General features: G+C 49.2%; 1 protein-coding gene across 1 annotated transcript in view; it reads left to right on the top strand.

Moving 5' to 3' along the window:
- Positions 1-298: 298 nt before the first annotated feature.
- LOC144125511 (uncharacterized) overlaps positions 299-25,469 on the top strand; it is a 70,207-nt gene continuing 45,036 nt past the window's right edge. The window contains exon 1 of the mRNA XM_077658971.1: positions 299-661. Within this exon, the coding sequence (XP_077515097.1) occupies positions 647-661 (15 nt within the window). The 5' untranslated portion in view covers positions 299-646. The remainder of the gene's footprint in view (positions 662-25,469) is intronic.

The raw sequence follows: 25,469 nt of genomic DNA, 5'->3' as shown, positions 1-25,469 counted from the left end.
AGCGCGGAAGCATTGCGCGACGGAGAAAGTTGAGGGAGAAGGTGCAGGGTACCGGCGGGGGAGGGGAAAAGCTCGTCGCGCCGGACAGTGTTCGATAGAAGAGAGAAGAAAAAAAGAGAGAGGAGGAAGCCTGCGGGAGTCTGGCGGAGAAGGCGACCCTCACGGAGAAAGCCGCGTGGCTTCTCCGCCGAATGCACAGCAAAGCGGGAGAGCGCGGTGCGGGGAGAGAGCGCGCGGCCTCGTTCGGGCAAGAGCTGCGCGCGCGCGTGCTGCTTCGTAAAAGCAAAAGGGCGAGAACTCTTCCCCGCCAGACGCCACTGGCGACGACAAAAAGCTCTCCTCGACCAGAGCCGCTGCCGCAGTTGTATCGCGTAGCAGCGAATCGGTCCGGACTGCGAACGACGACGCTCGAAGGTGCTTCTCGATACGACACGACTCGACTCGACCGCCGTCGACTCGCCTGGGTTAGAGCGAAGTGATTCGCTCGCGCCGACCGTGTTGGACGTCGCTCTCACGGAGATTTTGCCAAGCGCCGCTCGGCGCAACCGCCGACCGGAGAGTGTCTCGAGTGTGTGATCGTCCAGGCAGACGCTTGCTGCTGTGTTTTGGTTTGCTTCTCCTTGAAGAGCGAGTGAAAATTGCCAGTATGGGGCTGCTGCAGGTAAGGATGGACGCACCTTTTTAATTTCCCTCTATTCTAAAATTTTAAGTTGCAAGCGCTCCACCTTAGCAGCAGTGGCTACTTTTTCTCACGCTGCATGTGCCATACGCGATAATATTCTTGTTGTCGTTTTTTTTTTAAATTTTTGTTCCGGTGAAAGGCGTTATGCAAGTAACTTTTCAGTTTTTATGCAAGTAAGCCCGTAACGCTCCTGTGTCATCGCAGGAAAAAACTAAATGGTGTCTGTTTTTTGCCAACAACAGGTTGCTGACAATACTCTATTCGACCTGTGGTGAACCACTCTACGTTGTTCAACATCTTTATAAGCATTTGATAGGTCTTGTGAGCTGTACTTTGTTTCTCGGTGGGAAGACAGAGAAAAGAAGAATAGAGGGACAACAAAAACTACCCTTGAACCAGGAAAAGATGGAATCGAGGAATACCCCTAGGAACGCAATTTTTCTTCCAGAAAGCGTATACGTCACGCAGTAGGACGTTTTATATTGGTTATTTTGGCAATCACGGGACAACGGGTATCAGTGGAAAATACTCAAGGGAGAGGATAGTGTCAATTGCTTGAAAAGCACGCTGTTTACCATTTACAAATTCCACGCTTTGGCCTGGATAATAACATATCCCAGAAAAAAAAAACAGCATGTGAGCATACAACAGCGAAATGATTGCGTAATTCATTTATGGATATAGAAAGCTGCGTTGGTAGCAGGGAAAAATTTTTGCGCGCAATACCATTTGAGCATCACGTAACGTCGCTGCCAGAAGGTACGCATTTAGTGAGCGCCAGATGACACGGATCAGGAACACGGCAGGCATTTTGCTTCTGTAATAGCGCTACAAAAAATAGTCCAGCGGGATTTTCAACAATTCTAAATCTGTCCAAGTGAGCTCGTTCATCCAGCAAAGGGTTTCTCTTCCAGCATGATGCCACATACAATGGACGTTTAGCTCAATATTCTCTAGGAGCCTGCAGCAGCGTTGTGAACATATTAAGGAATGTTGCTGAAATACGCACTGTCTTATGCAACGCCTTTTGCCATCCGTGCTTGTTCCGAGAGGCTTTAGTTATGTTGTACGGTTGCTATCATGAAACCCGTACGACGCTACGACCCATACATGCACGCTTGTGCTTGGCTTACCTTAACGTGAGCTACGAAAAGAAAGCCACCTCCTGAATTTCCCGCGTGCTTGCTTGGCCACGTTATGAGAGGCGCCACCGAATAAAACCGTGGAGATCCATCAATTTATGTGTCAATTACAGAGTAGTCGCGAGTGGTGACAAATTCTCTCGATATTGTTAGAAGGCCTTTTGTATCGACCGTGGTACGAACCAAGTCTCCAACGATTTTTGCACATGGTGCGACTTCATATAATGCTAGATGGGTGACAGAAGCTTGCTGGCATCATCTGTGTTCTTTGCTCTCTACGCATACGCGTACGAGCCGGAGCAAAAAAAATAGAAGGAAAACAAAGGTTTGCTAACGGTTTGAGCGTTGACTGCTCCCATGGGTTAATAGTGTATGACGGCTGAATTCATTCCGGCTTCGCAAGGGCACAGCAAAGCCACCCCCTGGATTAGTTGTGCAGGGTGAAACGAAATTTTAAATAAATATTGGTCATGACCGAACCTTGCATGATAAGCTGTGTACAAGGCATCGTCAGAGCATTCGACCCCGTTCCAGAACTATAAACTGCCACGAAATAGCGAAACCGTATGGTGACGCCATCGACGGCCTTGTGAACTATTGACGTGATGTGATGATAGATCACACAAATTTTTTACTAACTTCAGCGTGTTGGCTTTGCCAGCAGCTCAAGCTGTAAGCTAAGTTTTCATCGCCAGGTGTAACCAAACGCAAGGGTTCTATGACACTAAATACTGTATCTGAACATCGTTCATCCGGGGTTTCATGACATGAACGCTACGTCGCTCTGACAGCGCCTACAGTACGAACGGCCTCACTCAAGGCCCTTTTCTTTCCCTTTTGTCCGCTCTCTCCCTTCTTCCCTCCGCTTTAAATGTAGTGGAGGGCTCCGGAATAATTTCTACCACCCGGGGATCTTCAACGTGCACTGACATTGCACAGCACACGGGTGCCTTAGCGTTTTGCCTCCATAAAAACGCAGCCGCCGCGGTTGGGTTCGAACCCGGGAACTCCGGATCAGTAGCCGAGCGCCCTAACCACTGAGCCACCGCGGCGGGTATTTCGCATTCACAAAAGCTGAAAATTTGAGAAGCCTACAATGCTACACTTACAGGTTCGTAAGCAGCCGTTTAAATACTTAATAGAGTTACTTCCAAGTTGCACCACGTGTTTCACGTAACTTGAACCGAGCTTGCCATATATGGAAACACAATATGCTGGTGCAGGCTGTTGGATCCATATTTTACAAGTCGACTGGTCGCTTGCTGGCAGCCAACACGTGGGCTTCGTTTTCAACGCACACAGGAGCTATCTGATCCAAGCGCACAACTAGAGAAGCATTTTTTTTTCTATCGTGATTCATGAGTTTTGGCTAATGCCCTCAAGAGACAAGCACTTAAAACGACCTAGCCTCAAGCATTTGGCCCATGTGTTTCTGGTCTCTCTCTACAACTTTTTTTGGAATCAGTATAATGTTTCTAAATGAGTAATTAACCACCAGCATGATTAATATTAATTTAATTCTTGTTTATCCGCATGCGCCGGTCCTGCTTCTATTTTTAAATTGTGGTTCAAATTACGTAAAACATTTGGTGTATTGTCTTTGCATTTACCACTTCCTGTAAATTTAAGTTAAAAAGCTGCACTTCCTGCAAGGTCTGTATGCGAATGTGTGTTTGTGCCCATTCTTATCTCTAGGATTAGAGCACATCGAAACAATCTGTTTCGTTCATGTGGAAAGCCATTTACATAAAGTCGGCTATGCTATCTGAAGGCAACAGAGCAACAGAAGCATTTCAATAAGCAAGATATATGTTTGCATGCGCGATGCGGACTGCATTCCTGGTATAGGCCTGCAGTCGTCTTTCGGCGGGGAAACAAATATTGTAACATCGATGGGTACAATGTGATTTATAATCTAATGATATTATTTTGTCAAAAATCTTGGAACTCTGTGCATACATTTAGCCGTACTTTTACCTAGCAGACATGAGATAAAGAGAGAAAGCAAAATTTTCGTTAATTTTTGTAAAACTCGATAGCTACGAAAAGTTAATGTACTTAAAAGTGGAAGCGTTAATTAGCGATGGCGCACCGTTGGTGTATTGAGGAGATGACAGCCAAAAATTTTACGTCTCAACTACAAATGTCTCCTGATATGCAGCCTCTAAATAATAAAAATGCATCTCCCATCAAACGCCTGGATAAGATAGTTGCACAAGCGTACGTAATACGAGATGCCGTGTTCTTCAACACACGCAACGTGTTATTTCAGCTCCATTCAAACGACACGGTGCAATTCCTGTTTCGCAAAGTGGACCACTAAGTCAAACTTCCGAGCCTTAATGACCGAATTCCCCTGCTTCGATTTTTATTTCCTGCTTTTTTTTCTTTCACGTCTCGTGCCTCCCGTGCGCCCTCTTTTTACGCTTCGAATTATTAAAAAAGAAGGCAATAAGACTACTTTCTCCCAGTGCTTTTCGATTTACGTCAACTTGCTTGTGGAGTGTAGCTCCTCACCTTCTCTCCTGCTCCTCCTCGCCGTATCAGGCGCTCCTAATCTCCTCGGCGGCCCATTAAGACGCATTTAATGCGTCTCGAAAGCGAAACGTCGCCGCGGAAAGCAAAAACAAATGAAAACAAAAGAAAAGAAAGAAAAGAACACGTTTTTCACGACGTTCGCGACAAGTGCGTCGACCACGCAGAGAGAGGTAAACGCCTAGCCTAAAACGCGCAAATTATTCTCGTTGTTTTGCTTTTCCGGAGTAAACACCTTGCCTCGGTCCAACCTCCGCTGGGGGAACGAATTTCGCTCTTGTTCCTGCACCTTTTTGACGGTTTGCATGCGTGAAGCAGTGCCCCAGAAGTCTCTGCACGTATACTACTTCGAAGCAAGACCAGAGAAGAAAAGCGGTAACCATTATGGAAAGCACCGCTGCGCATAAACTTTCGTCCGTGTGGTCCGGATGGCTGACGCGCGCAGACACCTGTGACGGCGGAGTCGGGGTATAAACGCGGGCGTTCCTTCGTGTCTGCCCGGCGGCAGTAAAAATCAAGCGCAGTGGAGAGGGGGAAACGAGGGTTGTTAAATGGAAGGAGCGTGGCGGTCGAAGCATTCACAATACGGAAGCAACGACGGACCTAGCCGCGCGATGCGTGGAAATGCCTTTGCCAGTCGCGGTATCTGGAACGTCTTTGATGCGCTCGCTTCTTGTTTAGTACGTCGTTGACTTTTTTCGGGCAGGCAGCAGGCTAAACGCAGACAAGTGCATCGCTCCGTAGTGGGCGTCATCTCGCGACGATCAGACAAGACAAGGCAGCGTTGCGACGGGTGAAATGGCCGCGACGTGAAATTAGATCGACGAGGAAGGCCGGTGCGTGTCTTATGAGCGGAACAATTTGTCTGCTCGTCACGCAGGACGTATCGCTGCTCCGCATTAGCTACCCAGCGCATATTCTAGGCTTTTTTGTAGGCTGAAGTCCGTTTGGTACGCTTTTGTTCCGGAAGCTTGTTTGCGTCGCTTTTCTTTTCCAGTTCTGCCGGTTCCTCTATTTGTATGTGGAACGAGCATCCACACGACACTCTTTAGAATTAAGCAGATCGGTGTTGCAGAAAAAAAGTATGGCTATGGTACCATGTTCCACATAAGATATATCTTGGAATATGTCGAACAACTTTGTAATTTTATACGGAACGTTGCCGCGCATATTTTACAGAATGGATACACGTATGAGACAGTTCTAACTAAATATATAGAGCAACTAGGAATAACTTAAACTTCAGTTCCAGTTCCTAGCTAGAACCTATGTGACACCTAATGTAATAGTGCAGCAGGGAGGCGGCAATCGCGAGGTTTTGAACGTTCCTTTACCTTGCTGTGATGCGGTTTGCGATCCAAAGATCACGGGAATCCTTTTGACCTGAACATATATGTTCCACTTGGTGCGGGTTTCAGGAACGGGCTCAGCGGGAATGGTGACACAAAGGCGACGAAACCGTGTCGTCTTAGTGCTTTTGCGCTACGTGGCTCCGAGTGCAGGTCGCCGTATTGGTATGTGAGATACGTGGCACAAGAAAGAGAATTGCTGAAAGTATCGAAAACATTGGGAGGAGGTTACGCGGAATCCACTTGTGAACGATCGTGCGTTGTTTTCAAGGAATTCTTCGCTTGAAAGGCGACTCGGGTTGGGTGCACACGTATCATACACCAGCTCTGGAGTCCGTCAGTAAGCCGTTCCGCAATCGCGCGCAACTCAATGGGTGACTTAAAGATAAGGCGCTGGCGATTAATTTTTTTTTCTGTTTTACCTGGTCGAATTCGTTCCTGATCTCTATTTAATCATGAAACACCTCATCAAGCTTTAAAAAGTTGCTGGTTGGCTGTGCATTGATTTCACGGCTGAAAAAGCGCGAAAAGAAAAAGTTAAGGACACAAAAAGAAGAGTAGACTTCGTACCGCACACTGTTTTTGTGATTTGATATATTTTGCACTGTTTAGCCTGTAAATTATGAAGCAATCATAGCGATGCACGTAATACGCATATTCTCGGGGTCAGTATGTATTATTTTGCATCGATGCCTAATCTGAACGTACACACGTCACAGGTGCTCACGAGGGTTGATACCGTAGCCGGTGAAAAATGTCCACTGAGACACGTATATGCATAAGCTCGAAGGAATGCCATAGGCTGCCGCTACAAACGTGTCTTTAGATGTATTTATATTTTACTGAACAAAAAGATATCCAAAATTAAGAACCTTCAGTTAATCTCAGGCCTACTTATATGCGCTTAACGCGAGGGAAAACCAGCAGTGAAGTTATTTGCATGCTCTCTCCAGATGCCAGAATGAGGTTCGACGCGCTGGCAACATTTGAATTCCTGATGAAGCTGTGCCGTTGCCAGCGCCAGCCACTTGCAAAGCAACACGCATGACGCCCAACACTTCTCACGCTTCTTGCATTCAGCCTCTCTTTTAAGCGCGTTGGGATCAGGCTACTTTCTATAGCTGTCTTAACATTCTTGCGCAAGGTTCGCTATTGCACGCCGACTAATTACAAGCTGGGACATGATAAGTGCATTGAATATCCGACATGCAGGTCGTCTATAGCGTCCAATGCATACCCGTCGCCAACGTTGTTGCACCCCTGCGAAAAAGTCAACAGCCGTTCTCAGCTTCCGCCAGTGCTTGTGCAGTGCGATAGTGACGTCAGCATAAATGCTTTCCTGGCGCTGGCACCACATTTGACCCTGCAGAGCGCCCGGGCTGGGAGCTAACAAGGCAGCGCGAATAAATGACGGGTGTAATATTTCTATTGACGCCAAAGAGATATCTATGTTACCAGCGCCCGCACAAGGAAGCCAGAGGCAGCTAGATCTTTGTTTCTGGAAAGGCGACCGCCACGCAGGAAGCTGATCTGCTATAAAAGCCGATTACTCCGGCTCTGTCTCCTTGACACCGAGTCTCTCGTGTATATGTAGCGTTCCAACACCGCCGATCGAGCTTTCTTGTTGGCGCGGCCGCTGAAGGAGTTTCCCCGTATACTCTAGAGCACCCCCCCCCCCCCCCCCCCACCCCATTTTCCTTCATCGCCAGAACAGCCCTAACGGAGCGCGTTTCAGAGACCGCGCGCGCCACAGAACACGGGAGGCGAGTAATTAAAGCAGCTGCTCAGCGGGCAGCCGAGGCGGAGGCAACGACTGCAACAGGAGAAGCAGTGGTCCCCCCCCCTCTCCCTCTCTCACTGCGCGGAAGTTGATCGCGGCTCGCCATCGACGACCTCCGAAGGACGGCGGCTGTGGACTGCAGACGCCCGAGGCGGACGCCAAGGTCTCACACGGCCTCGTAACTACGTACAACAAGCAGCGTGCGGTTGCTGCCACCACTACCACCACCACCAGAAGCGCCACCATCACTGCCGTGCTCTGGAAAGGCGGAAGGCGAGAGCGGCTCACACACCTGCCAAAAGCGGCAACGCGAGCTCCATGCGCTCTGTACGGCGGCGAGCCGGTAGCGCCTTGAGGCGTAGGCGGTGTAAGGCCCGCGAAGGAATGCCGCCACCAGATCGCTTTCGCTCGCGAATGATCGCTGCCAAGCGCCCATTGTTCACCAGCCCAGCATCAATGTCCGAAAGCGCACGCCGGCCAACACCCCTCTTCGTGAATAGTCTGTTGCGGGGGCGGTGGTGTTCGGCACTTCATCCCTCTGCCCCCCGCCCCCCCCCCCCCCCGCCCTCCTCACCGCGCCAATCATTTTCTTCTTAACACACACTAACCCTGCGTGAGAGAACACTTTGGGGAACCCGAAAAAGAAACGTCTTTCTTTCTCGGCTCACAGTGCCGCGTGCCTGGGGACGAAGACGCGAATAGCGTGGAGACAAAAATCGGAGCGGCGGGAGAGGAGGAAAGGGGTTTCGGTGCTGGTGGAAGGAGAGCGGTTTCCAAATGGAGCGCGGCATAACATTAGACGGACGAAATAGGAAGCTGGCGCGGCCGCCGATGAATGAAGCATGCTCGCCATGCATTTCGGAGGCGCTACCAAATCCCGCTATTATCAGCTTTCAAGAATCACGGCAGTGCGCCGCCGATATTGGCTTCCTATTCATTAGACTTCCACCGCATTGGAGGAGATCGTATAGCCAAACTCTAAAGGTACATAAGCTGGCGTCTCTTCCACGCAACGCCACGGCCTTCGTCCGCTGTTGTTATTTGTATCCCCCCCCATTTCCTGCCAAGGAATGATACGCGGTGCTCACTGCAGCGAGCCTCGCGCAACTGGTTGTCATGAGGTGGAGAGGTCCGCTCGGACATTCGCAAATGAGCGTTTCGCTTCGCGATTCGTCGTTTCGCGAAACAACGCCGCGGCGCAGTGCACCTGTCACGAACTCCCTCTCCCTCTCGTTGCTTGTTGCAGTTTTCTCACGTCTCCCTGGGCGTGCAATGGCGGCCAAACGGTTCGGCACGGAAACGAGGAAAACCTCGCTTAAGGGCGTGGCAAATAATCGCCCGAGAAGAACGCGAAATAGAACGGACAGGCGTGTATGTGCTTGTGAGTGTGTTCGTGTGCCTTGATTGCAATCGTAAGGACAGTCTTCAATCAAGCAGATAGAGAGAGCCGCCCTTGCAGAGCGTTTCGCACCGGCGGCTAAAAGAAACTGGCGAAACAGGCAAAGCGCGCACGCTCCCTGCTCGCCGGCGCTGTTGCGATATGTACTACTACACGCACAATGTATTGCGAAATGTTGTAGCATACTGTGGAGCACATTCTGGAGCATGCGTAGTGGTGCGTACGTGTGCGGTCGGGGCCTTCCTTGTCCCCGTAACCCGGAAACAGAAGGGACCCAAGAAGTTCGCCCCCGTTGGCTCGCCGAGCTTTATCTTCATTAAACCTGACAGGCGGACGGGAGGCGCGCGTCGGTGCCGGTAATTGGTGGTCTGCGCGCGTGAGACTTCGTTACGAGACTGCGTCGCGCTTCAGCGATTCTTCGGACAGGGGGTTGTCGCTCTTTTATCTACGAGAAGTGCGTTTTTTGTGCTCGGTACAGGCTTCTATAGCTTGTGCGTGGGGAGCAAAATATATGAGAGGGAGAGGAGAACGGGCGACGTTGAGCGATAAGCGAGAGGCAGGCGATGGATACCAGGTCCTCCGTAGCGCGTGCAGTGTATACGTAGTTAGCATCACGGTGCTTTGGGAAAGATGAACGATCGTCCATCGCTCCAAGCGGGTATTTCATTAACCACAGCGCAAATGAGCTCGGCGAGGTTCAGAGGCCTGTATTTGCGTGACGATGGGCCCTTTTGCAAGGTGGTAATTTTCTTTGTCGTTTTAGCGTGCAGCAACCCTTCAAGCACTGGCCTTCCGGAGTGCGGTGATTATTATTCCGTGGACGGCATTAATTGTACTGGTTGGTAATATATGCCAAAGACTAGTTAAGCGTTGAAAGGTGGGCCGAGCACTTTGTTCGCTTTAGTTTTCCCTGGCGGTGTTTTTCTTGGCCAGTTTGTAATTATTGTTCAGGAAGTCAACGTGGATGCCTTGATGGTTGGATGGTTGCTTCAGCAACTGTATGCTCGAGTCAAATTTGATGTTGCCAGACCACATTATGACACCGAGTGCAACAACCATGTAAACTTTGTGATACCGTAACCACTTCGGCGAATAACGCAACTATAAATTAATCTCGACATTCAACTGCACAAACCTTTTATTCTCTTCGATCAATCTTGTACGACTTGAGCTATATGACGATTTGCCTCATTTCGTGCATTCTGTTTCAACATTAATCATCTATATTAATTTTAATGAGAATAGCGCTCTCCACACTTCCCCTCCCCCTATTCCCCAACCACTCGGCTTTCGCTCTGTGCTAAAACGTTAATTTATCCTACCGCCACTTTGTGATTCAGTCAGCTAGTTTAGTCTAGGTGAGTTAATGAGGAAAGGAAAAGCGAAGTAACTGCTTCACTCTGGGAGCAACCCTTAAACCTCACCGTGAAGGCCAGGATGGAGAGAAGGAAATGGGGAGAGAAAGAACTGGACATCACGCGTGGTCCAGTGCGCACGTGCAACCCATATGTTCGCGGTCCTGTACATATGCTGTGGCAACTCTCCACACGTCTGGAAAATGCACATGTCCCTTTGGGATCTGCACATCAGCTTATTCAAAGCTTGGGAGCTATCTACGGCAGTACGACACTTGTAAATAACTCACCGAAAAACAGCGCGCTTATACTTCTTTCTTTGTCCCGTGTAAGCGCGCTGTTTTTCGGTGAAATCATGTACCAACTGGCCCGGCAACTATCCTTAATGCAGTAAAAAACTCAAGATGCGCCAAGCGTTTTGATACCTTAAGCATACAGCGCGGACTTGTTTCAATATTCCTCCCATAATGGCTTGACCTTCTGCCTGCTTAGCGTAAGTAGCTGGGTCACTGCAAGCCTTGTCCAAGAGAGTCAACTGCCACGACCTACTCGCCTGGAAGCTATACCCTTTCAACGCTGCTTTTGCCGTCACCGTACTAAGGGCACAGGGGGCACGCTTTGCTAAGCAGGCTGCCACGGGGTTCACGACAAGGTCACTGGCGTGGAGACCGCAAGTCGCCATTTCTGGCCCTCGACAGAACGGCTACTCAGTTGAAGTGAGGAGGGGGCGAGGAAGTAGAAAGAAGTGTAGAGAAGGAGGCCAGCTGACGCCTATCTGGGGACTCGGAAGCGCCCCAAGAAAGCATATTGTGATGACTATTGGAACAGGGCCACCAACCCTGTTTTAAATGGCGTCGCGAATGAATCAAACTTGCAAATTTTCGTCGATTCGCAAAGCAGTGCGAGATTTAAAGCAATACCGTCGAACATTTCAAGTGTTGGAGGCTATGGCATCCTTGAAATTTTCTTTCGAACCAATTCACAATGTTCCTAATCGACTGAAAAATGACGAACCTTCATCAATGGGCGATTAGGATAGTTGGCAAAGTGCCATGGCATTTTTTAGCGCATTGAGTTAAAACACAAGGGTCCAGTCAAGTCAAGTCAAGTCAAGCCACATTTATTTAACATCACAGAGATGTCAGGAGCGTTGCCAGAAAAGCCTATAGAATGCTTGACGAAAGATCTACGCCACTGTAGAAAACTTGGCCATCTTCAGCAAGAAAAACAAAAGCAATTCGCTTACACAACAAAAGGAGACCACGACATTTCCCCATAAAGTTCACAGCATGGCAACAACGAGGAAAGAAGGAACAAAGAAGGCAAGACAAGAGATAGGCTCACTTAGCAGGGGGTTGGTTCATTTGGATGTTTAGCGATGTGTCTGTCTCTTGCTTTTTACTTGTGTTTTGTCTCAGTGAACTGCAGAAATACCACGAGTTTCGTCCGAATACTGTCGGAGCCCTTCCCCCACGGCCACCATCGTCAGTAGCAGGGAGGTTGACTTTAGCCACATTCCAGCCTCATTATGACAAGTGCAGCTGATAAACCATCACTATATACTTGCTTCGCCTCCAGTTAATCTAGCCAACCGCTGAATGCACCTCAACCAGCCAGGAAAGGACTGAAATGCGGCACTGCGTTTCTTTTTTTTATTCGAGATGCTTGCCATTAGGCATAATGAGAAAGGGAGAGGGGACATGGAAGAAAGAAGACGGAGTGTAGACAAGCCTCGCCTATAAAGTGGCTTGTAGGCCAGTGCCTGATAGCTTGCTTGCCCATAATGTGACGAAACGGTTTGCTTTCCCAGTTGGAAACGAAAATCTGGCCGCAGAGCGGATGGTCGCACAGATAACGAACTTCTGGCGAACGCAGCTGTCTGTTTCCAGTTTGCGAACCCGTCGGCCCTCAACGGGCGTCGGCTGGAGACGTGGCCGCCGGGCTGCACCCACGTTTTCTACCAAGCGGGTCACGAAATTTCTATTTTGCTAACGAATGCTGAGCAGCGCGAGCGAATCGCCTCAGCAGTGGGACAAGGACTGCCTCGCATCAAACGCTGCTATCGAGACCAATGGGCTGCTGCGGCCTAACGGACCGAGCACGCGACCGCTTCACTTTGAGCGCGCGTGCACGGTTAAGGGATGCGTGTCCTGCCCGCGATAGGCGCGTGCACTCGGTTGGCAGCAGATGATTGCGGTGCAACGGAGAAGGACTCAGCTCCGTCCCCATCTCGAAGGCCGGGGAGGCCACGTTCGAACTGAGCGCCACTCCTATTTGTTGCTCGATTTGACTTCGAGCCGTTCGCGCCTCAGTCCGCTCAGGCAGTCATGGAAACGTCAGTATTGGAACCTTGCGTGACCGAGTATGAAACCAGGAAGGAGGGATGGCATGTAGACGGGGTGCAAGTGTCAAGTGGCGCAGCTTGAAATATTTCTTATTTCGAGTGCAAAGGCCTAAAAATGCGGCAGATCCTTGCATGGGTTGGAAAAGAGAGGAGCTAGCTGTTTTGTTTGCATAGCGGGCGATCATGCGGGATGCAGAGGAAGGGCCGTTTCAGACAAGTGAATATGGCTGGAGATGTCGGAATTGAAAGCAAAGACAGCTGCAAGCACATATACCGGCCAAAAAAAAAAAAAAGATTAGGGGCGATCAGTTGTATTGGTGCAGAGGAAATGCGATAGCTTTTTTTTTTCACTCGCCAATTTATTGCACTCCTGGTTATATTCCGCATCCAATACTATTCCGTTCTTGATTCTATTCCAATTCTAATCGCTTCTGTCTAAAAATTTTTTTTCTGCGTCAGTCTGCGCCAATTCCATATGGGCTGGATCCAGTCCTCCGTCTCTCTCCTCTCTCCTTCGAGTGAAGAGGGAGAGGGTGGAGAAAGAGAGAGGGGGAGGGAGGAGATGCGGCAGGGTGGAGAGGAGGACGGTTGGCAGGCGGCAGTTGTGGAAGGTTGCAGGCGGGATGACGGCGGTCACCAGGTTTTTGCTCCAACGAGACTTCTATGCTATCTCCCAATTCTTGTGAAAAAAAAAGAATAACAATGAGGCCGAGGGTCAAATATGAGCTAAGCCGAACTTAAGCCGTCGTCAGGCGCATGGTTTTTAGCAAAAGAGCCATTGGCTGGTCCCTGTGATAAAAATACGAGGAGGAGTCTGGGTGGTGGAATCAACGCCATGTTCCTGAGGCTTCAAAAAGCTACGGCCCAGAACTATCTCTAAGGGCAACGCATGACTGTGGAGGCTTAGTAAGACAGGGCACATGATCGACATTAAGCATGTACTGGAAGTCCCAGGCGAAACTGCCATCTCTGAGTAATGTAAGACCGTCGCTGAGGCGCCGTTAGGCATACCGCGTTCATTCGACATCGTGATAGCGCAACTCGTCCGATAGCACGACTTGATCGCCGTGCAACTAATAGAACGTAGGGAACTAGACAATCGCTCGTGAAGCAATATTTACTGCTGAAGCCACTTTGCAGTCGCGCACTGTAGCTGTTAGACATGCTGATGGTGGGTGAAAGGCACTCCGGCACGTATGTAGAATTTCCGAAAATTTTGAATGCTGAAAAAAAAAAGTATTGGAAACATTAGGAACATACCAAAAACAAGAACAATCAAATAGTTTATATCCACATATGTCCCAAGTTTGACGTGGAAAATATTTTTAATGGGTTCTTGTTTACATGTGTATGCACTATTGCCTGGTGCTTTGGCTTCCCAAAGACTGCCACTTGTTGGCGTGTGGTATCGATGGCGGATACTTTTGTCTGCACTCGCAGCCATTGTGAGGCAAAGAGGTGATGCGGAACAGCACTGAAAGCTGCAAGAAGTGACCACCAGGGGGTCATCTGTTCAGTCTCTACACGACGGTGTTTCAAGGATGCCGTCTGGATGCAGTCTCTCCAGAAGCCAATCTGGAGAAATTATGATGTAGGGAGTACGGCGTCAATTGCTGACTGCGCCATGAAAAAAAAAAACGGAATCTGGCACACATACCTTTTTATAAACTTCTCCTGAGGTGCTGGCACAAACGATGTGCACCTGTCGGACAGCTTTGTTGCTAAGAGCAGATATTGGCTTGTAGCCTTCGAGCGTCGAAGGCTCGCATTCGAGCTGCCGTCAATTGCACTCCCTAAGCGGGCGGCTATCCGCGGTAGAATACGACAGGATGATAAGGCAAGCAGAAAAAAAATGGTAAAAGAATATAAAAAAAGCTCTCACATAGTGTTTGCACACGTTGCTGTGCAGGAAAGTATTCCGATCTAACCGCACTTCGCTTCTCTATCGTCACTTAACGACTGTAAATTTTGTTTTTCAGAAATGAAAAATAAACAGCGCTGTAAAGTTATCAAGACCAATAAGGACTACAAGTTCTTATTTTTCTTGAGGAAGCAATTTGTTTTAGTCATAGATATGTCGTAGCAAAGAACCTGCAGCTCGTTAGGAAAATCCAGTATGTTAAATTTTCACCGCATGTAGCGGCATTTTCGAATAAGACAGAAACGTCCAAATAAAATGAAAATTGGTTTTGAGAAAAGGGAATGGCGCAGTAACTATCTCACATATCTCGGTGGACACCCGAACTGCGCCGTAAGATGAATAAACAATTAGAGAGGTGTCACTGCACAAAGACAACATGAATCGCGTCGTGTTTCAGATTACCTAAAATAAGGTTCTATAAAACGCATGACAAGACAAAAATGTTGACATAACGGGTGCTGGAGTGACCTCGTTATGTAATCTGCCGGATATCGCTTGCGTGGCAACGGAAGTGGCCTGGCCCATCTCGACCCTCTAGGCCTAACGATCAAAACAAATCACACCCTACAGCGCGAACATCTCACCGAGCACGCAATCCGCCACCTATAGCAATATCAAGGATCTCAGCGCCAGGTGTAGAGAGGTAGGTGTCAGGTTTATTTCTCCATCTTTCCGTCATCAGCGTTATCGTTCAGCACGCGGCCTCCACCCAGCGCAAAACCTTATCGACATCAGTTGCGGTGCGAAATGATTGCGGTCCAACCCAATTATTCCGCACAATTATCCGTCTTCAGCGTCATTGCGCGATCCCTCTTACGGTTCCGAGCAATTACTGAACGCTTTTCCAGTGCGCGACATGGGACAGAACACAGCTTCCTCCACAGTCATTACTTTTTATTTTAGCTCTTATTCTTTGCCTAATGTCGCCGACATTTCGCTCGTTCGGTTCATAAATCGATGCATTTTCAGTTCTTGCTTTCCCGCCTGCAGCCCTGTCCCCCACGCATTGGGGCTGCGTTAAGCAGCATTCACGTAATAGCGCGTAAGCCAGGGTGGTCCGAGGGGAAAATCGAGGATAGAAAAGTAAAACAAAAGAAAAGGTATATCCAGGGATTTTTTTTTTTTCGCGGCAGGAACGCAGTAATCAGGCGACAAACTTCCCTCCGGCGCGGGTACTTTGCAGTGTGGAAACAGATACGTTTCTCAGCTTCTCTCTCATTTTGCCAGCTTCTCTCTCTCTGTCTCCCTCTTTCGGCATATTAGCGCAGTCTGGGACGACGTCTAAGTAGAGCGCCCTCAGCGCAAGCGCGCCTGCGCGCGCGCTTACACGCACCGCGCAGGCCGCGCTGGTCACTGCATAATGAAGCCAGCTAACAGCCGTCGTTCTCCCTGCTTTCTCTGTCCCGGCGTGTATATAGAAACAGCGACCGCCGGGCCCGGCGGCGACATGAGACGGCAGCGAACGCGGTTTTGAGTATAACAAACAGCTCGCGCTGACCGACCCAGATGGTTTTCGAGCTCCAATCTGTCTGCGCTGCTACACTTATCTCGACACTCACGCTTGCTCGTGCGCGTGCGCGAGCACGTTCTTTCAGCGCAGCTAGTGTTCACCCTGCCCGAATACGCGCGCGCGCGCCCAGCGATCGCAGATTAGGCGCGATAGCGGCTTGTTAGCCTTCCGCGCTCGCGGAGGAATGCGCCGGGGGCAGGGCAGTGCCGATGGCGCAAATTCGTCGACGGCAAGGACGTCCGTCTCCGCGTTCCGCGTCGCGACCCAAGCGTATACAGTTAAGTACACCACCCCCGTGTATATAGTGTGTATGTACGGACGGCGACACGGAGCACGTCTTGCGTACGTGAGGTGGCTGCTGTGCACGCTGCGTGGAAGGCGGGCACTGCAGTGCGCGCTTGCAGCGACAGTGGAAGGAGGAAGAGAGAGAGAGAAGAGAATAGAGCGGGAAAGAAAACGGAGCCTCGCGCGGAAGAATGCGGAGCGTGGGAGCTGGGGACGATGAGAGTTTTTTTTTTTCTTTTCTGCCCGTGACATGGCGTGGTCGGCCAAATGCGTGGACAGACTGTCTGCGCCTGGACATTTTGTTGTTTTTCTTCGTTATTCTTGCGCGCAAGTTGACGGGCTGCTCACTCGGGGACCTTGCCTTACTTTCGTCGCTACGGTATAGCGTTCGTTCCTTCGCCGCATATGTGAACGCGACGGCTGGGCGCGGGTAATCTCTGGCGCGCATTCTTCGCATGAGGCGGGGTAGCCGTCTGGTGTGCGAACGCCAAATTGGTATAGCGGAAGACGTGCTGCTGGACAAGGACGGGCGCTGAAGGCGACGGCCTTTTGTCTTGGAAGGCTGAGTGCTGGCTTTGTTCGTTGCTTTGTTGGGGCAACACTGCCGCAGTGGACGACGTGCACGGACTGTCGTTATTCGAGGAACGCCGCACCCGCTCCCGGGGAAATGCACGACGAGCAGGAAGAGGAAGAGAAATCGCGCGTGACAGTTGTAGTAACAGTTATATATATAAAAAAATGTCGGATACAACTTAAATCTGCAGTGAAGCTCCACCCACATTTAGGACCGGCGCACAGAATTCCTCCACGACAAAAGAGTAGTCCGTTAAAACTTCTCTCGTCATCTAAACAAGAAGCCAATCACGAGAAAAACGTTACAAGCTCTAGAATTTTGATCCCTGGCTCGTTCAATAAACTCAAACATTAAACAGCTAATTTCGTTTACTTTTGTGGCTGGCTAGCGGAGTAATAAGTACGCCGCTGATCGTGGCCCAGTGTTAAAAACTGCTGTTCTTTTATTAAGTTGTATTTTGCTATAGCAATGTGAAATGCCGCTAAAATATACAAAGGAAAAAACTATCAAATTATTCGCCTACCGAGGCGGGCGAAAAGGTGTCAGTGATACCTGCACGTTGCCCGCCGCGGTGGCTCAGTGGTTAAGGTGCTCGGCTACTTATCTAAGGTACCCGGGTTCGAACCCGACCGCGGCGGCCGCGTTTCAATGGAGGCGAAACGCTCAGGCGCCCGTGTGATGTGCGATGTCAGCGCGCGTTAAAGATCCCCAGGTTGTCGAAATTATTCCGGAGCCTTCCACTACGGCACCCCCTTCTTCCTTTCTTCTTTCACTCCCTCCCTTATCCCTTCCCTTACGGCACGGTTCAGGTGTCCGCCGGTATGTGAGACAGGTACTGCGCCGTTTACTTTCCCTAAAAAACAATTTTATTTTTTTCTACTTGTACGTTGTCACTAGCGTTACCAGTGTAACATGAATTGTTATGACATCTGGAGTTTAGCTAGATGCAAATGTTGCTTGTTTAGAAAGGAGTAAAAAGTAGTAACCTGTCCTCTACGCAACTCATTTTATGAAAGAGTGTGAGCTAGAGGGGAGCTTAATCCCTTTTTTACTCCCCCATAGGTGAATGAATTCGAATTTAGAGCGTGGGACGCGCTCCTAAGGAGGATTGGATCTCTGGGAGGCAAAACGAGCCGAGAGCTAACTCTGTGTAGGCAACATGTTACCTGCGCAGCTAAAACGCGAGAGTGCCGGAATAGATCATTCTGCGATAGAGAAAGGGGGATAATTTTTTGTTCGATGACTCAGATCAGAATAACGGACTTAAGAAAACGAGTTGATTAGACAAGAAGTAGGCACGGGGTACGGTTGTTGGCGAGTGCATAAATGAATAATATGGGTCGCCGAAAGCGTAGGCCATGGAGAGTTCTCGATCTTCTCCGCAATGCACTGAAACCGGTTGCGACGCGAGTCATTGACTCGCATTTCATCTGCGGCCTTTTGTACCTGATTATTTACAAGTCGCGTACGGCCGTTCATTAGAATATGCGCAGACGATAATCGCACTGCGCGGATCCCTTCTTATTACGGAGAACAACGGCACATAGAAAAAGCGCAGATTGATATTGCGCAACATCCTTAACATAAATGACGGGTAAAGAGGTACTCCTGATGTAATGCATCCGCTCGCTTTCTTTTCGCCTTGCGTGTACACAGTCCACTAATTAGCGATGATAAGCCCACGAACAAATACGTCACGACGAACAAGCTCGTTCCTGCTTTATAAATGAGACGTTTGCGGATCACGTTATTGATCACGGCATGGGTGCTTTGTTACGCCGGCCCTGTGAGCACAAGCACCACGCACGACGGGCAGGCAACGGGAGTTCAGTTCGTGACCAGTCGTGAAAGATCGCCCCCTTCTTTGAATGCGGCTGTTATACTTCAGCACAGAAGCGCGTGTCCAGGAATCCTGAAAAGAGGATCCTTCGTGAGCTAGTGTACCTACATGCGTTCCCAGGCGTGCGCCTGAGAGTGGTACACTTGCAGAGGATGCTACCAACACTGACACAAAAGACGTAGTTAACAAGGAACAGTGTCAGGTCATCATTATCATCATCAGCCCACCTACTTCTACCCCAGGACAGAGACATTGATCCCCAGTTCACCGTGTCTGGCACCAGTTATGCAACACTGTCTATCCCAGCATACTTCATAATCTCCTCCGCCCACATGATTACCTGCCGCCCTCTTTCTATGTTTACCTTTTCGTGGAATCTACTCTGTTACCGTAATATATGTACTATTCCTTCAGCATTACATGTACTGCCCATATCGATTTCCTCTTCTTGATATTAGATATCACTTACTTTGATTTCGCAGCCACTCACCGCTCATCAAGGTCAAGTAGGCGGGGCTTCACGTCCTGAACTTTTAAGAATTAAAAAAAACAATGCAACCGCAGGATTAGAAAAAAGTGGACGGCAGGACGCGCTATCAACTGATTCTTTTATTCGGCTAGTCGCGAATTTACAGCGACAAAAAGGTGGAAGTCGTGAAAAAAAAAAAAAGGCAAGCCAACTGATACAAAAAGAACTAAAAGGACACAATGATTACATGGCGCTTCGCAGAAAGGTCATGTTTGGTTTGGTTTATGGGGGTTTAACGTCCCAAAGCGACTCAGGCTATGAGAGACGCCGTAGTGAAGGGCTCCGGAAATTTCGACCACCTGGGCACCTGTTCTTGATAACACCTGCGTCCTCAGGAGATACAGAAGCCGGAGATCAAGGGAGCCCCAGGATGCTGACATCATACATTTGTATTTTTTCTCCCCTCTTGCGTAATAAAGGGGTACTAAATGAATAGATAATAACTGATAATGATGATCTTCGAGGGGCTGATATCCTCCAGCGACGCCAGGATTATGTAAGGAAGTTGTCCGTAAGCCTTCTGGAAAAAAGGAATAAATTATTTGACTGCATGACCTTTCTCCGCGGCTGTCGAATTTCGATGGAGGCGAAATTCTAGAGGCCCGTGTACTGTGCGATGTCAGTGCACATTAAAGAATAATAAATAATAATAATAATATTTGGTTTTTTGGGAAAGGAAATGGCGCAGTATCTGTCTCATATATCGTTGGACACCTGAACCGCGCCGTAAGGGAAGGGATAAAGGAGGGAGTGAAAGGAGAAAGGAAGAGAGAGGTGCCGTAGTGGAGGGCTCCGGAATAATTTCGAACCGCGGCCGGGTTCGAACCCGGCCGCGGCGGCTGCGTTTTTATGGAGGAAAAACGCTAAGGCGCCCGTGTGCTGTGCGATTTCAGTGCACGTTAAAGATCTCCAGGTGGTCGAAATTATTCCGGAGCCCTCCACTACGGCACCTCTCTCTTCCTTTCTCCTTTCACTCCCTCCTTTATCCCTTCCCTTACGGCGCGGTTCAGGTGTCCAACGATATATGAGACAGATACTGCGCCATTTCCTTTCCCAAAAAACCAATTATTATTATTATTATTTATTATTCTTTAATGTGCACTGACATCGCACAGCACACGGGCCTCTAGAATTTCGCCTCCATCGAAATTCGACCGCCGCGGAGAAAGGTCATGCAGTCAAATAATTTATTCCTTTTTTCCAGAAGGCTTACGGACAACTTCCTTACATAATCCTGGCGTCGCTGGAGGATATCAGCCCCTCGAAGATCATCATTATCAGTTATTATCTATTCATTCAGTACCCCTCTATTACGCAAGAGGGGAGAAATAAAAAAAAACAAATGTACGATGTCAGCATCCTGGGGCTCCCTTGCTCGCCGGCTTCTGTATCTCCTGAGGACGCAGGTGTTATCAAGAACAGGTGTGCAGGCTCTACGAGAGGGCAGACCTTGCAGTGTACACTCTAAAGAGAAAGGTGTAAAAAAGGAGTAAGCAGTCAACTAGTGCACTACATTTTATAAAAGGAGTGCGCCAAACGTCAGCTTTACTCCCACATAGGCGGAATCGTGTACGGATTGACTGGTGCCCGTGCGCGTGTCCTCAACTTGCACACCATCTCACTTCTCGGTGGGCACCCGAATAGGGTCGTCAGGGAAGGGGTGAACGAAGGAAGAGAGAATGAGTCGCCGCAGTGGAGTGGTCGGGTTGATTTAAACCGCCGGAGGGTTCTTTAACGTGCGCTGACACCGCACAGCACGCAGGCGTTAGCAAGGAAAAGTGTCAAATTGTGCCAAAGTGAACGCAACCGAACACTGCTAGAAAACAGTGCGAATTTAAGTGAGCGTTGCTCTAAGCGCGCGAAATGCCGTAATTCGTGCGTGTCAAAACCAAGCTGTCGTCGAACAGTTCGATAGACCGATAAGTGTGTGGACGCTTTCGATTACAAGGCGGGCTTCGCTTTTGTTACTTGACCGCTATGTCCTGTATTATGGAGCAACCCCCCTCTCCCTCTATTGAAATGCATACGTTGGCCTTTTGGCGAGCGTCCTTGAAGCCTTTGGATGAGCGCTCAATCAGCGACAGGCAATGTTTTTCGCGGTTCATTTGCATTTGTGTGACCCGAAAGTAATCATAAAGAGCAACTTTGGTTGATTGCCCATGGGCTGACGGAGTGCCAATTCCTTCAGAAATGACGGACGACGTGAAACCTCATTCGCCGTTGCAACCGCGTTCCCACGGAGGGACCTCGCTCTGCCCGAGTCGAATAAGAGGAAAGCTGATGCGGCACTGGCTCCGTAGAATACTGCGGAAGAAAAAAGCCGTGCCTAGGCATCAGAAAAGGCGCAGAGAAACATGGTTCCATGCTTCAGATGTGCTTGCGTCGCAGGATCATTGCTTTTACTCGGCTGAGCTGCACATAGATGTTTTAACTCGTCGTTGCGTTATGAGTCTCGCCGTTCAGGTAACACGGCCGTCGCTGCGTCCTATAGGTTACCATCTTGGACACTCGATGTTTGTGTAAGCAATTATATACGAATAGATACGCCTTGCAGAGAGACAAAGAAAGGTCTTAAACCTTATCCATGCAAGACTTTTAGTCCGGGACTGACATCCGTCTACTGGAAGTCGGTGAAACTGAGCCAAGTGACAAGCTAAGCCATGATTGTTATGCTAATCAAAGAGGGGTCCGCCAGCTACTTCCATAGGTTTATAGGTGTTAGCACACACGGGAGAACAGACAGGTTGATTCACTTCCTTGGCTAGATGCGACTCATAGTACTGGTTCCAGTGCACGAAGAAGTAGAATTATGTTTTAATGTTTTGATCTATGCAAAGCCAAGTTCCCTGAGCTGACTGATGCATTAGCGAGCGAAAAATGCGCAAACCAAGGATGAGGTAGCTGTCAGACAGTTGGCCTTCGTTTGCAAGGAAACCGCTTTGTTTCCGGAATCTAAATGACGCTTGTACTTGTTTTAATATTTGTTGGAGCAATCTTGAGCTTGCGTACGCTCCATTACAAGCATCTACTCATGTTGCGCGCCTGTATAGTTCGTGACTTCTTCGGACCTCGCAACTTTCATGTGGAGCAGCTCTGCAAGCCGAGTAACCAAGAAGACACTTCCAGTCCAAACTTGAAAGTACTTCTGGCGTTTGTTGTTATTGTTATCTAATTATATGCAAAAGAAAAACCAATGCTTGTTTTGTTTTACGTTATTTCTCCGGCAACCGTGAGCGCTTTCCCAAATAAATTATACAGACTCTATTCACTCTCCGGAAGTGGTCATCTTTAAGCCTCGGCGCCCTGTGCAACTACTTCCCATGCCGTTCTCTCCTGAAAATCAAAAGAAATAAAGAAAAACGCGCTTCGAAATCCGAGCTCCGAGTCTCGCCGCACAATGACCCATGTAGCGGATCTCGGACGTCATGCGTCCGCTGGCAGGCGTCCTGGAACCGCGCAGCTTCCCTGAGGCTGTGGTCCGAATCTCGCGCGCCGGCCACGACGCCGCTCCAAGGCCGCGGCCTGCTGGCGTGGCCGGCGGCGGGGTGCGGTCTCCCAGGCAGCCTTGGCTGGACAGCGCGATATATACGCTCAAGTCGGGTCGATTCCCCTCGCATTGCTTATTTTGTTCTCCTTCGACGAGCGCTGAGTGCAACGCTGAAACGTGCAGGAAACAAAAGCCAAGCAAGGGCGAGCGTGGAAAAAAACCGCCTCGAGAGTTACGCCGAAACGTTGAAATGGGAAAGAACAGATTTCCTTCTCTTTGCTTTCTCGCCCCCTCGTTTGTGTTACTGCTTCTCGATAGGCTCCTTAATTAGCTTAACCTTAATTCGTTCCTTATCGTGAACGCAGGCGACGACTTGCGAATGTCGTGCACGCGCACTTTCTGACCGACAAGGCCGTCGCTCGAAAAGACGCAGGCACAGGGATAAAATTGATGTTTCCATTTCATTGAGGCACATGGGTAGATTTGGTGTGGCCTTGGAACGCGTACGTAGAAACACTGATGGCAATTAGCGGGGACATACATTCGATAAAGCCCCAGTTAAGGCATTAATTCTAGCTTTCGCCTAAGTGCGAGACAGAACCGACGAAAAGAAGAGTTCATTAGGAATTAAACAGAAGCTTCAATAAACAGTTTATGATAATTGACGTTGGAGACTGCCGATTGCCGGCAGGAAACAGCAGTCGATCGACGGGATTAGCGAAAATTTTTTTACTGATGCCAGCAGGAAAAAGATTTATTTTTGCTATTAGGAGGAGGAGAAGAACTGCATTGGAACATGGGAGTTTTTGCTATTAATGAACAAATAGATTTCATGGCCATATTTGAAAACACACTTCTTTTATACAGAGACTGACATGTGACCAACAAAAAGGCAGCAGTGTAAGGGCGCTAAGCAATGCCGCAGCGACAACAACGTGAAGCGCACTCGGGTTACACTTTCGATCGTACGCCGGTGGCTGACAGCGAATTCAAGGGGAAATTTGCAGCAGCCCGTTCGAACGTGTGCACAACAGGCGCATGTGACCGCGTTTCCCGTTATAAAGCGGTTTGGGTTGGGTTAGTACAAGGTCGAGTCTTCTCACTGAAAATGAAGAAAAATGAGTGAGGAAGCGCTGCCCCTGGGAGCTGTAGATGGCGTTGGCTTCAGCGTGGTGAAAGCCTGCATGAGAGCATGTTTCGTAATGTTTCGTTTTTCTAATTGGTCCGTGGTGGATGACACCGACGACAGTGGACCAAGAGAAAGCAAAACAAAAAGAAGCTCTATGAAATACAGCCCTTAAACGCCTCATACTGCATAAGTTAAAAGAGAGCTTCTGTGGTGACCAGTCCTTGCATTCAGCTCTGCCGTTAGGCCTCGTGGAACAGGTCTAAAGAAGCTGCTCGCTTAAGGCAACTGCAAGCATTCAGGAATTATTTTTCGGTCGAAGGAGCGCCGCATTACGAAATCAATCGCTTACAGAAAACGAGAGCAATGAATGGAGATCCGCTCCGAAAGGGAGCGTCCACATCGGACAAGCAACTGGGATACGGCAGCCCTCGGAATCCAACGGCCAGAGGAGCGCGGGGCTTTCTTCTGCTCAAGATAAGGGAAGCAGTCGATGGAAATTGAAGCTACCGAAATAGGTCGCGAGGTGGCGCTCGAGGGAGAGGGTGAGCGTGGAAGACACGAGCGGCGGCGACTGGTGCCCGCCTTTCTGACGCCCTCGCCCTTGGTCGGTGGTCGATCGAGCTGCGAAATCTTGGGCAGAATGTGCGAGCGCCTTTGTGGGCGCCGCCATGCCAGCAGCACTCCCCCTTCCCCTACCTGCGAGATGTTTGTTTCTGCCTCTCCGTTATCTCGCGTCGGGGAATGACATACGGCGCTCGCCGATCGCGTCGTCTGTTCAACCGGCGATTCGATAAGGGCGAGCGCGCTGCTTGGTCTTTTACGGGGAAAGTATTTGACACCCAGGGGGATTTGGGAGGGAGGCAGGCAGGGATTAAGACAAAAGCGGCGATGTTCGCACCACTTGGAGCGTTAAGAATTAAGAGAGAATTAAGCGATCGCGATTTACCTTCCCTTATGTCGTTATCGAATGCTTAGAATCTGGAGGTTCTCAGGTAGAATAGATAAAAGCATGAATGTCCTCGAACAGGTACTGGCAAGGCTAGTTGGTTCGGCATACACTTGAAACACGCCAGCGCACATGTGCACACCAGAAGGAAAGGAAAGATAGAAGCAACCACTAGCAGCTCTTGAAATAGCGTCCATCTTTTTGTTATTTTGTCTCTGTGTGCGTATCTGGGCTGCTTTGGCCAAGTGTAAATATCGTGCCACAAAGAAGAGCACTAAGTGGATCTGAGCGAGCGATGAGAACGGGAAACGACTTCTCTGTTGGCAGACGAAACACCAAATGTTGTGGTTATGCGTGTCGGCCAGAGACAACCCAACATCGCATTCGGAAAAAAAAATGTATATAGATGATTGATAATAAAGAATTTAATTGCATGCAAGAGCCGGGTAAGTGACCAAATACGTCTACCAAGCGTTTCATTGTGCCGCTGTGAAGCTGCGTGAAAAAAAGCATGGTCAACAATAAAAAATTACAGCGCCCCTTACAGGTTGCTGCAGCCCTGGGAGCTTCACGGGCACTTTCTAAGTTGGACGTAAAGTGACAATGTCCGGTGCTGCAAACAGCGTCAGTGAGCTTCGAGCAGCGTGATTCGTTGGCGCCTT

The sequence above is a fragment of the Amblyomma americanum genome, chromosome 3 (genome assembly GCF_052857255.1).
Source record: "Amblyomma americanum isolate KBUSLIRL-KWMA chromosome 3, ASM5285725v1, whole genome shotgun sequence".
Classification (NCBI taxonomy): Eukaryota; Metazoa; Arthropoda; class Arachnida; order Ixodida; family Ixodidae; genus Amblyomma; species Amblyomma americanum.
This window is presented reverse-complemented; position numbering and strand designations above follow the sequence as displayed.